The sequence below is a fragment of the Pomacea canaliculata genome, linkage group LG12, assembly GCF_003073045.1.
Source record: "Pomacea canaliculata isolate SZHN2017 linkage group LG12, ASM307304v1, whole genome shotgun sequence".
Lineage (NCBI taxonomy): Eukaryota > Metazoa > Mollusca > Gastropoda > Architaenioglossa > Ampullariidae > Pomacea > Pomacea canaliculata.
Genome location: NC_037601.1, coordinates 2,569,196 through 2,582,124, shown reverse-complemented (window position 1 = coordinate 2,582,124; position 12,929 = coordinate 2,569,196). Strand labels below are relative to the sequence as shown.

At 39.5% G+C, this 12,929-nt stretch overlaps 1 protein-coding gene across 1 annotated transcript in view; it reads right to left on the bottom strand.

Moving 5' to 3' along the window:
* Nucleotides 1–8,790, bottom strand: part of LOC112553373 (Wilms tumor protein 1-interacting protein homolog) — a 35,636-nt gene extending 26,846 nt beyond the window's left edge. Inside the window, 2 exon segments of the mRNA XM_025220543.1 lie at nt 6,500–7,431; nt 7,433–8,790. Coding sequence (XP_025076328.1) covers nt 6,500–7,431; nt 7,433–8,073 — 1,573 coding nt within the window. The 5' untranslated portion in view covers nt 8,074–8,790.
* Nucleotides 8,791–12,929: the final 4,139 nt, after the last annotated feature.

Sequence of the window (12,929 nt, the reverse complement as noted above, 5' to 3'; positions counted from 1 at the left end):
AACTACAGATATTAGGAACATAGAGTTGAAGGATTGAGGATACGATCGAAAGCAAGGATTTCGAAGGAGAAAAAATTCTAAATACTTTTGTAATTTAGAGAAAAACATTTTGTAAGTAAATTAATGAAGACAATAGAGAAAGAAAATGGGAAATCCTTTGCGATCAAAAACTGATTACAGAAAATGTGAAGCATATTATAGAGAATTGTATAGAAGTAAGGAGTCTGAATTAATGAGTTTAAGCCAAACTGTCTGGAGAAAATAACTTCCCAATACTAACTGAAGATGAAGAATGAATTAGAAGGTTTAATAACAGAAAAAGAGCATGCAGAGCTCTTAGAGAAATGAAGAATATAAAAGCCCTGGAAATGATGGTTTCCCAGTAGAGTTCTTCAAATTCTTTTGAAAGATTTAGATATTTCTAATAAGATCATTAAATGAGGGTTCAAAATGGCAGTTTATCTGTAACACAGAGACAGGGGTTATAACACTAATACCAAAAGGAGACAAACCCAAACATCTGTTAAAAAAATTGGCGCCAATCCTTTATTAAATGTTCATATAAAATTGCCTCAGCTGTATGCCCAGAGAATAAAGCGAGTTATGCCATCTATTATTCACGAGGATCAGAGAGTTTTATGCAAGGAAGATCGACTGCAGACAATATTAGACTAGTATATGAATATATACTATACTCAGTTTACAGCGGAAGCCAGGTTGCTACTGCTAGTGACTTGAGAAAAGCTAGACGATCCATTGCACACTCATTTATTCAGAAAGCCTTAGACTGTTTAATTTTGGACCAGATTTTACGGTGGGTAAATGTTTTTATAAAAGATGCAGATCTTGCCTTATTGTAAATGGCTGTGTCTCTCGCGTTTCGATATAGAACGAGGTTGCAGACAGGGCGATCCTCTTTCACCATATATCTTCCTTATATGTGCGGAAATTCCTCTCCATTCTACTTAGAATAAGCTGATATTAAAGTATAGTTGTGGGAAGCAAATCATTCCTAGGTCACAATTTGCTGACGACATGTATTGTTTCTTGATGGATCTAAAGAATCTTTTGAAGCAACTGTTTGGAATTGGAGAAGTTTGCTCTTTTCAGTCTCAATATTAACTTTGATAAACTGCTGCAATTTGATTGGGTATTAGTCCGAGGCTGCTTTGACACGCTATATGACTCAATAAAAATTCAATGGAATCCCGAAACATTTACAGTTCCTGGGTATATTACTTTCTCTCTAGACCTGAAAGCGTGATAAATATTAACTACCAAAAGAATTTTACTAAAAAATGCACAGGATTATATGGAATGGAAGGCGAGAATCTCACACCAATAGGGAGAAACGCTGTATTCAAATCCCTTATACTGTCTTTATTTACTCATCTATTTATTACCTCTTCCCGTCCTGGTAAGAATATTCTTAAGAAAATTAGTCAGTCAGCCTTTGAGTTCATTTGAAAGAAAAGAAAATTCACAAAATTAAAAAAACCACTGTTATCAGGAAATACTCAGAAGGGGACTAAAGGTAATGGATATCAATGCTTTCATAATGCACTCAAGCTGACATGATAAGGAAGGATTTGTACATCAAAGCAGCTGGAAGTACCTTTTGAATTCAATTCATCCACAGATTTTAAATTTCAACAGTATGGAGGATACTTTCTGGAAAAATATTGCTGAAACAAATGTGTTTTGGAAATGTATTCGCTATTTTTTCTGAACTTTTGCATTAGATTTACCCTTGCACTTACAGAATTTCTGCATGAACCGTTACTTTTTAATAACTTTCTGTCCAAAATGATCACACAAAAACAGTAGAAAAATGGTTAAACTGTAATATTATGAAAATTGGGATTTACTTGATAATAATGGAATACCTATGAAATTTGAAATATTCCAACAAATACCATGGCAAAAATATAAACTTTCTCGAGTATTACAGTAGAATCATGGCCATTGTCAGATATAAAAGAAAAGATTGGTCACTTATGGAAAAATCAGATAGAAATACTACATGCTATGCACCACTGTTAGCCATAAACAAGCATAAAAAAGGCACAAAAGTATATAATAAACTGTTGTGTCCACAGACGCCTCCTACATGCATTAGAAAATGGGAAAAAGTTTTCCAGACCTTCAGTGGGGACAATATTTGCTCACCCTTTTATTGTTACAATGGATACAAAACTTCAGTGTTTCAATATCGTATTTTGCATCGTGTTTTAGCTACAAACACCACTATTATATCAAATAAAAAAACTTAGAGATTCAGATCTTTGCACCTTCTGCAATCAGTCAAGAATCTATAGAAACACTTGTTTTTTGATTGTATTTGTTAAAAATTTTGAAATGATCTCTTTACTAAGTTAAAAGAAAAATGTGCTCATTGTGAGCAGATAGAAGTAAAGAAACAGTTAATACTATTTGGAGTCCAAAATGAGCTTATGACAGATAAGATTATTTAGCCTTATTTCTATTGATGGCAAGTTTTTATATTTACCGGTCGCAAATGTTTCAAATATTCATCTAAGTGTGAACTCATTTGTATTGGAAATAAAAAAAAGATATCATGTAGAAAAATATTATTACACAATAAATAGTAAGCCAGAATGTTTTGCACAAAAATGGATACCATATGAGCAGCTTTTTCACACATTGAATGTTTCTGTCTGTATTTTTTATTTGTATTTTTTTTTTTTTTTTTTTTTTTAAGTGAGAATGCATTTACATTGTGGTCTAATGAAAAGCCACGAATCCTGTTCTTTTCCACATTCCTCTTCCTCCCTTTTTTTTTTTTTTTTTTTTTTTTTTTTTTTTGTGTGTTTGTGTTTTTGTGACAATCCATGTTTTGTTGCGTTTGTTTTGTACATTATGTGGTTTTTTTTTGTGTGTGTGTTTTTTTTTTTTTTTTTTTTTTTTTTTTGTTTTTTTTTTTTGTTTGTTTATTATTTCCTCAAGGTGTAGAACAAATGTACAGTCTTGCTTACTGTTACTTCCATTGGCAACGTCATCAACCATGTGTTAACTGCTAAATGTGTTAAGCCTCAGGTGTCCTTATCTGTTTTCATTTACATTTTGGGGCAATTTTTTATCCATTGTCTTAATTCGTGCTTTACTGCCAACATTTGGCAGTCTCCACACACTTTCTTTAATAGTCTAGTTAGTCTTTCTTTTCACATTCTTTATCTGTCTTGCTTCCCTGTTAAAATATGTAAATACTTGTTTCATTATCAGCCATTTGTATAAATGCGCTTAGGGCTTGGGAGAAATAAGTTTTTGTGAGAACAATATGGCTGCAGTTTTTGTGTCATTCAAATTTTGATTTATGCTGGAACAAACTGCACATTTCTGGAAAGTGTTTTGCAGTCTGTGTGTCATTCAAATTTTGATTTATGCTAGAACAAACTGCACATTTCTGGAAAGTGTTTTTAAATATGTGTGTGTGTGGAGGTATTAGGTCACATGATTGTTGGATGTAATTTCTTGTTACTGTCGTGCTTTGCTTCAGGGCTTGAGAGAAGTGCTTAACTTACATTCATATGGGGTTGACATGGAAGTGTGCGCATATTGTGTTGTATGACTTGTTTTTGACTGTGCCTTGTGCGTTTGTGGTTGTATTTTTTCTACGATGTTAAATATTGTATATTTATTTGTATCTGTTTGGTGTATTTAAGTATTATGAAATAAAATCATCAAAAAAAAAAAAAAAAAAAAAAAGATTAAGATATGTTAAGATATAAAAAAAAAAAAAAAAAAAACATTCCACCTGTCCACTTGCCTGCAGGAACTGGCAGTAAACCCTCCTGAACAGTCTGTGGATAAGTTTGATCAGCAAAGATTGTTGTGTCATTAGTCACCCATGGGGCCTTTTGAGGTTGAATGACTCACTGTTACATTTTATAGCCCCAACTGAGCTTTTGTGGCTACTGTCACACCCTAACTAGACAGGTATAAACTATGGCATCTGACTGCTTATGTTTACTACTGCCTAGAGCAAGCTGTCTCACAAAAGACTGTCAACTTTCTAAGGATTATGGTATCTTACATCAAGAATACTTCAACACTGGCATTTCTCATGCTTTGTCACTCAATGTGTAACATTGTCACTGCTTGAATTAAAAACACCCAATTCTGATGCACTGAGACCCATTAATGAAAACATTGCAACACAAAAATACAACTGGGAGAAACATTCTTACAAAACTAAGTCCATTTGTTGCTTCCAATAGAAATGTTTTTCTTTGTTTTAAAAGGCCTTGTTCTGCTGCCACAGAATGCAACGAAAGGAAAAGTGTAAATAAACCCCACCACAGAGCCAGTAACTGTACAGTGTACCAGTCTATGCACTTCGAAAATGAAGCTGTTTGTGACAGCAAAAGTTCTAAGTGTTGAAAAGCACACCCCAAGTGTAACCCATGTAACCAGAGCTATTCATTCATTCAGAATACAACTTTTTACAAACTCCTTCAATTAACTCATCATGTCAGGGATTGAACATAATAAACACTTCTGTATTGCTGATATCAGTCTTACTTTCTCATAAACTCTTTGAAATGATATAAATTCCAACAGCTTGAAAGTCACCCTTATTAAGCTCTACATTCTCAAAACTTCTCCATTAAACAGCGTTTTTTACTTAACACTAAAGCATGCTCTCTGGTTAAATTTTAACTTTAACTTTTCATTTTTAAATTTAATTTATTTTCTGTAAGGCTACGTTTGCCAGCATGTAAGACTCCAACTGCAAACCATATTTTGCTGGACCCACTCTGTCAGACAATCAAATTACCCCCTGCTCACCTCTGTACCCTACAGCTCCCTAATCGCCTAGGTTTGCAGCAACGGATCGGCTTGAGCCTACCCTTTAGAAGGAGTCTGCCCTCTGACCTCAGTAGATGTGCAGCAGAAGTTGTAGAAGGGATGGGAGTGAATGATAGGATGGGAAGGATAGTACACAGAAACCCAGATCTCAGGTCAGGGTGGGTAGGTGAGTAGGGGGAGAAAAAACTAAGGCAGAAATTTTACTAATTATAAGATAATTTGTACCCCTCAGCATCAGCTAAATTGATATGTATGATAGTATCATTCCAATTTGTTGCTAAACCTAATCATTTAACCTACTTCTGTGTGTGTAAACCTCCCAAGCTCATCATCAGAACAGCTTTGTCTGTAAGCACCTTGAGAATGAAGTGCCACTTTTTGTAATCTCTCACTCTTGAAACAGTGTCCCATAATGTCAATGAACAGTGATGGAACTGTTAAGCAGCTACCCTCCTGCACTGCAGCATGCATGTTACAGCCTGATTGATAGTGGTAATGTCAGAAGAAATCGCCAAACCATTTACCAGACTTGTAACATGTCAGACTGATCTTTAAAATATTTCCCAGTCTGTCACTCTGCACTGGAGTATTCTGCCTTGGCAGAATACCAAGCTTTAGAACAGCCAGGTGCATAATTAAAAAAAAAAAAACCAGCATCTTCCTCAGCTCACTGAAATCCTCAGTTTATAGTTCCTGCCAAAGAGTGCATGCATGCACACAGATGTACATGCACACATCTTTATGTATTTTCATGTACTTGCTCAAGAATGATAAGAAAGATTCATATCCTTTATTTATATTCTTTTTAGTATTATTATTTGTAAACTATGTGAAAACTAGCTACACTTATTTGTTTCTCTTTGCACTAAACTGGCTAAAATGGCTGTAAAAAATATCAAATAAAAAAAAATTAAGTTTCATTTCTACAATTACCTTAAAAGCTGCAATTCAGCTGCTATCAATTTTATGATATTAAATATTTAAGCTATGTCAACCCCATCGAAACCTGGGTATTGTAAACATAGAACATTTAGTACAAAAGCAAGTTATGATTACTCACTGGCATCATGTATTTCTCACGCTAAATTTACTTCCTGGTATTAAATGCACAAAGACCACAGTAAGTGCTAAAATAATTTGTATAAAAGCAAATTATAATTACTCATTAACATCCTGTTTTTCTCATACTAAATTTTACTTCCTGATGTCAAATGCACAAAGGGCAAAGTTTCTCCTAACCCTTCCCACCCATCCCTATCAGCATCAGTCCATATTTCTGCAATCTTAGCCCCAACCTCCATTGTACGGCTCAATGTAATGTACACTAAATGCTATTGTGCCTCAATCACAGAAGCAACACAAACTGAAAAACACCATCAAAGCCCCACATCAAATGAGATTTATCTAGCTGTCATCCCCAACAATTAGCGATAATCTTGCACACCATTAGTGAATCACATAAGATAGATTAAAATCTAGTATACTGCATGACTGTGTATACTGCAACACTGTTTCCTTAAAAGATAAATAATATACTGGTCAAACGGGTCTGAAGTTTGAAAGGAGGCAACTACAAAAATGTAATATTGCAAATGTTTTTCAACTAAATATTTGAGTATACATGCTTTTCCTGAACACCGACAAAAGCTGTGTTTAGACTGGAACTTACCAAAGTATTCTCCTTGCGGAACCTGATCCAGTTCATCTTCTAGTTGCTGGGTCAATGCTGCCAACTTCTTCTCTGCCTCAGATGGTCCCACCCCACGGGGTGGTGTTATCTGCCATGACAAACCTTTACCCCCAGAGCTGGATTGGGAAGGTGTGGACTGCACTTGTACCCCCTGAACAGGGGCAATGAGCCGGACAGGGGTCTTGCCCTGGGTGTGGGCCCTTGTTAGTGGTGGTCCTGTTTGCACTGGCTGGCTTTGAAGTGATGATGTCATCTCCAGTTCATGGGGTCCATGGTAGGGAGGTGGAGGTTCTGGAGGAGTCTCTGGGGATGCTTTATGAGGACCAGGACTGACCAGCCTCATATCCCGTTCCAGTTGCTGTGTCAGTGCTGCCAGTTTTTTCTCTGCATCAGATTGACTGACTGGGTGTAAAGGAACCCTTGCAGGAATAACCGGTGGAGAAGGTTCCCCATTACTTAAACCTCCTGGCGTGGAATTGGAAAAAGAGTGCACACCATTTTGAGTAGGGCTAGAACTGCTGTGACCAGACTGCATGCTGGCCGGCGGTTGTGGTGGTAAAGTACGCATCCGTGGGTCTGTGTAAATGTGCGGTGGTGCTGGTTCGTTGAAACGATTATCACTTAGGAGAGGGACACTGCGTGGACCCAGAGAAGTGAAAGAGGGCGGCATGTTCGATACATTTGAGTATAAGTCTTGCTCCAGTCCAGCCAATGCCCGCTGTAGAGCCACCCGATCCTGTGGACCACCAGCCAGGCTACTTCTTGGTGATGGAAATTTATCCAACAGCACGCCTGTAAGACTTGCACGTGGGCTGGAGTGTTTGGACTCAAGAGAAACTATGCTTGATCGCGGACTGGCAACACTGGAGCGTGGACTCCCAAACCTCTGGTCATAGGGAGGTGGGGAGGGGGTTAGTGAGGCTAGTTCGGGGGCTAGAGTTTTTTGAATCCCCGCCGCTGCCCAGGCTGGATCGAGGGCTAGAATAGCTGGAGCCTGTGTTCATACCAGCGCTAGGCAAGTTAGCATAGATCGTTTGCTGATGACTTTGCTGCACTGTCTGTGACTGCACCATGCTCCCTGTTCGGGGAGACGGGTACAACGAACCTGGAATCACAACGCCACGACTCTCCCCAGGGTTGATTACATGGGGATGATGGGGAACACCAGTAGCCTTACCTTGCCAGGATGTTGCATTGTTGGTCACAACAGTTCCTCCGGTACCCAGCCCCGACCAACCCGAAGGGATGGGGGGCTTGGCTTCTCTCACACTCAACGAAGACGACGAGAAAGCTGCCCGGTGTTCACTCGTCTGAACTGTGCCCGCGTAAGTGTTTTTCGGCGAATACCTCACTGTTTGCACCTGGCTGCGTTGTTGTTGCATGCTGCTCATGTAAACGTTCTGTTTTTGTCGGAAGTCATCGCTGGCAGAAGTATCCGATCGCATTGCTGTTACCTCGCGCCAGTAGGACTGCGGAGAGGGCACTTCAAAAAGACTGAGATCTTCATGAAAACGGTTAACATCTGACTCCAGGTCGTCGCCGAAGGCTGCCATGGCGCAGAAGGTCAGCCATACGAGTCAATTTGAACTGGATAGTTTGAACTACTGTGCGGGATACACACACATGCACACTCCGCTGTCACAAAACAACACTACAATGGCGATAACGCGCAGCGATAAATGAGTCACGTAGCGAAGCGTCTGGCCATTCATACAGTCCACTGCGCATCGAAAAATAGTGCACAGACACGTTCACTCTAGCGTCATGAATCTTTGGAACATCATTTTCAGAAGTATTGTTTTACACACGAAGAGAAAGAGATTCCAAATAATCGCTCACTAAGTCCTATCCTAGAGACATGATTTCGTCGTGTAACAAGCCGGAAGTTCCTACACTGTAGATGCGCGGACGAGCCAAAGACTCGGCGTCTGCTCGAGCAAAATGGCCTGCGCTCGGCATGGGCTGATGCCAAAAACGAAGTGGGGTGGGTTGGGGGACAGTCTAAAATAAGAACAGGATCTGTGTGGGTCGAAGTGGCGTATTGGACGAGATAGGAAAACTCTCCTAAATTTTGCATGCTCGGAATTAGACCAAGATAAAACCAAATTGTCTGATAGTGCATTAATTTTTGTTCTTCATTTCCTGCACGTGTTGTCTTGATTGGAATTGCATAGGATCAACTTCCTAATTTCCTCCCCTCCCCTCCCCTCTCCCATCATGGTTTCTGCGCAGCACTTTAAAAATGTATAATCCCAACCTTCGACGATTTGTTTACTAAGCGTGTAGTTGTACGTCCCAGTGGCTTAGGCAGATGCTCCGCTTGGGGGTTGAGGGGACTTCAGGCTGACAATGAACGATCGACCTTCTTGCATCCTCAGTATTTTTTCTAAGGGGGGCTGACCCCCTTGCCCCTTCCCGGTCACTACGCCACAGCATCATGTCGTTATTGATCACGCAGTACGTGATATGTGAATGTTAGGGAAACATTATAATTGTTTACTTGAAAGATGACTGTCGGTCGTGGTTTCCTCTACAAGCATTATTTACTTTATCTGTGCATTAGCGATGCTCGCCGTAGTGGATGAGCGCCAAACTGCAGATATACACTTGAGCAGGCATGCGCACCATGGGTATTAAATTAGGCAGTGGGTTGTAATGGGTGCTGTTAAACACAGTTCCTGGACGCGCAATAGACAAACGATTAAATCAAATATCGTGTCGAGGAGAACAATTGATACAGCGCACATATACAAACATAATATGAGTATATATATACACACACAACACAATGGGCAGACATACATATATCCATACAGGACATTCAACCCACACGCACACCTACACCACAGTAATTGTCAACACTGCGACAGGTGCTTGTAACAGCTACAACAGCAGGATGCAGTCACTAATCTACATCAGGTTAAATTCGATCGCTCAATACTTCTGACATTGATATCATTATGGTCTTCACCCCTATAAGATGATGTAATTCTTGTTCAGTTATTATTGCTGTGTGTCATTTGTCTAAACGATGTAAAAAAAAAAAAGTTGTTTTCCCCCGTATTTGTAAACATCCATTTCCCACACCACGCTCGAGCTAACACGTTTCGCCGCGCCATCTGCCGGAGGGTACGTGTTGGTGACGTGGTGACGGTGAACCTGTGTCCACGCGGCTGCGAGGGTCCGGCGTTTGATACATCGGAATGTGGCGCCAACGGCGGCCTCACGTGCCGGGAGGAAGTGAATCACTCCAGGCGATAAGCCCGTCACCTTCGTCTCCCAGACAGGTATAGCCTCAAGCACCCATTCATCCCCACCTCCCCACCTCCCCACGCCCTCCTCAGCATTCCGCAGGTAACTGACAGGCCCCTCGTTCACCTTCGCCTTCTTTATTTGTGATGGAAAGAAAGACCGCTCGCCAGCACACTCACACACAGACTTGTATATTGCACGTGCACGAAAGGTAAAATATTCCGTAGGTTTGCGATCGAAGGGTTAACGAACATGGTTCAACGATCTAGGGCACGGCATGTCACACGTGCAACTCGCAACTCAAATACTTACCTTCTCTGATAACTCAAATCTCACTCTTTAAGAGCCGAGTGGGAAGCACGGCAGCGTTCTCAACTGTGGGGCCGACCCCTGGGGGCGATTTTTTTTTAAAAAAGTTTATACTGTATTAGTGAAGTTTACATTGTGTAACGAGTGGTGAGGGCCGATCAAACTGCCCTCTCAACAATTAAGAGAGCACGTGCGTTTCGTCCGACCCCATCTAAGTTTTGATTTTTTTTCGTTGTTTCTGTTGGTGAATGTTTTTTTTTTTTTTTTTTGTTGTTTTTTTTTTTTTTGTTTTGTTTTTTGTTTTGTTTGTTTTTTTTTTTTATAGAGAATTGACACTTTCTATGAAACTTAAAGAAATGTGTGTATTTATTTATTGTATTAAGCAATAACAATATTTTATGCATGTATTGAATACTAGACATTTTTTTTAAAAAGATTTATTTTCTTTTTCTAGTCTTTTTCATTTGTCGCCTGCAGTTTTCCACAGTAGGCTACAAAATATCCCCCTCCCCTCCAATTCCCATTAAATTATTAATTGCAAACCTGCAAATGATCAAACCGCGAAAGTGAAAGCTATGAGTGCCGAGGGCCAGCTACAGTTAAATGTTGCTGGATGATGGAGAGAGCAGCCAGAAAGTGTGTCAAGCTGCGCATGCGTGACCTCATAAGCGCTCGCTCTGTATGCGTGTTCTCGATTACTTTTATATTTAATTATGCGTTGATTTCCCTCTTCGAAATGAAATTAAGTCATCTGCATTATATATTCCATTCCCATTGTGTATCTTATTTACGAGAATTCATTCGGAAAAGACTATTGGAGTGCACACATTTTTCTAGTGATTAAGCAAAGTTCGCTACAGGAGTGGATATTTCCCCAAGTCTGGGCGAATGCGTAATTTGTCCACTCTCAAGATGCTTGTCGTGCACAGAAAGATGTCAACAACACAAGACATCAAGATAGTGTACACCTTTGCTTTGTGGAGAGCTGGAGACAACGTGACTTCACGGTTTTGTTTGTTTTTTACCTCTTTCTGTGCATTGTGATATTTGTAGGTCCATATATCTCGAGAACGGCAGAGGGTTTTTACCCAATTTGGGGACATTGGTATGTTGCACTGAGTTTTATCCATTGTTAGGAAAAAAAATTGCATCCCTCTAGTCCTTTAACTTACATGAACGCCTGAGTCAGCCAATAAAGTTTATGTGTACAGATCTTTGTTGCATCCACATGGAAGCAGCACACGACGAAGCTGAAAAAAAAAAGCCAAAAACAAACAAACAAACAACCGTACTATTTTAGAGAAGGTAGAAGATGGAGGAGAAAACCAGTTTATAAACGTACCCTGCCCCTACCACATCATCAGCTGGCTTGCTTGCATTTTCGAGTGAACTAGAAGAGAAAGAGATTCAGCATCAAAAAGATTTCCTATCTAAATAATTCTAAGACGATAAAGAGCAATGTTAAGTTGTCAAAAGTCAAGGAATACAATCAAAAGGATTTGTATCTAATGGCAGGCTTATACCGGAAACATTCTTGCGATAAAATCATTAGGTCCAGACTTGCTTTGAGACCCAGTGGGTCTTTCGATCAGATGATTAACCATCTCTAAGGCGTGTACCCTGTCCTATCCACCCCATTATCCAATCAGATATGCATACGTACGTACAACATGCACACATTTATCTATCCATAATGCATACATACATAAACAATGAGACAGGTGGCTGCTTTTGTGGCGCTATTCATGTATGATATCCACAACAGAAAGGTTAGTCCCCATTTTTATCGAGGGTTGTGGAGAGACCTTTAAGCAGAATGACGATCGGATTTTAAAAGTCATATTCGTGTTCAGCTTCTTTCAACATTTTGTTGGACACACACGCGCTCTCTCTCTTATTATTCCTCGATGTCTTTATGTGCTACTGCCGTAAAATAAGTAATTTTTCATGTGGCTGCCAATTGCGCACATTTATCCCTGTTTGTTTTTGTTTTGCTTTTTTTTTTTTTTGTTACTTTTCTTTTCTCTCAGACGACATGCACGCTTGGCCTCGCTTGAAAGACACTGTGGTGGTAAGGCGTCGCTGTCGTGCACGGCTTTTGACGGTTGACTTAAAGTGTGATGGCGGGGCACTCGGTGCAACTGCATGATCTCATGTTTTGTCTCAGCATTTTTTGTTACCTGTTTTTGCAACCGACGACGCTGCAAACATCAACTACAACAATATTTTCCCCAACGGTGACAGCTAAAGTTAAAATATTTATTTGTTATTGTCCTTTTCACTTCCTTTCATTAGTTGGATGCGAGCCTTGGTGGATGGGTGCGTCGAAACGACAAGCTTTGTAGCACGTCCGTGCATCATTGGTGATGAGTGTGACAATGAGTAAATAAATTCAAACAGGATTATCGTCAACATCCAGAAAAAAAAACACAAAAAAAAACAAGTCCCATCTATAAGCTCTTCGATCGTAGGTCTTTCAATCAGCAAGATATGAATGACAAATAACATGACGAACACCCACATTGTTGATAATAATATCAGACAATACGGTGATATAAGTACCCTCACATTACCAATGTTAAAGTTGTAGTGGGATGCACGTTTTCTGAAATTTGGGTAAAGCTCAGAGCAAGATTCGCTATATTTTCCACTATCACTATTTTATATTGAGCCTTATCCCCTCATCAGAAAAAAATTGCACCCGTCTAGACCTTAAAGATGATTGAAAATGGTGTTGAGCTACGACGATATATATAGTGCTGTTCAATTTCCCCATAAAAGAAATTCTGCTTTCTGATAAGCGCCACCATTATGATCAGCTACAGCAGGAAAGAGAATGAATTTTAAA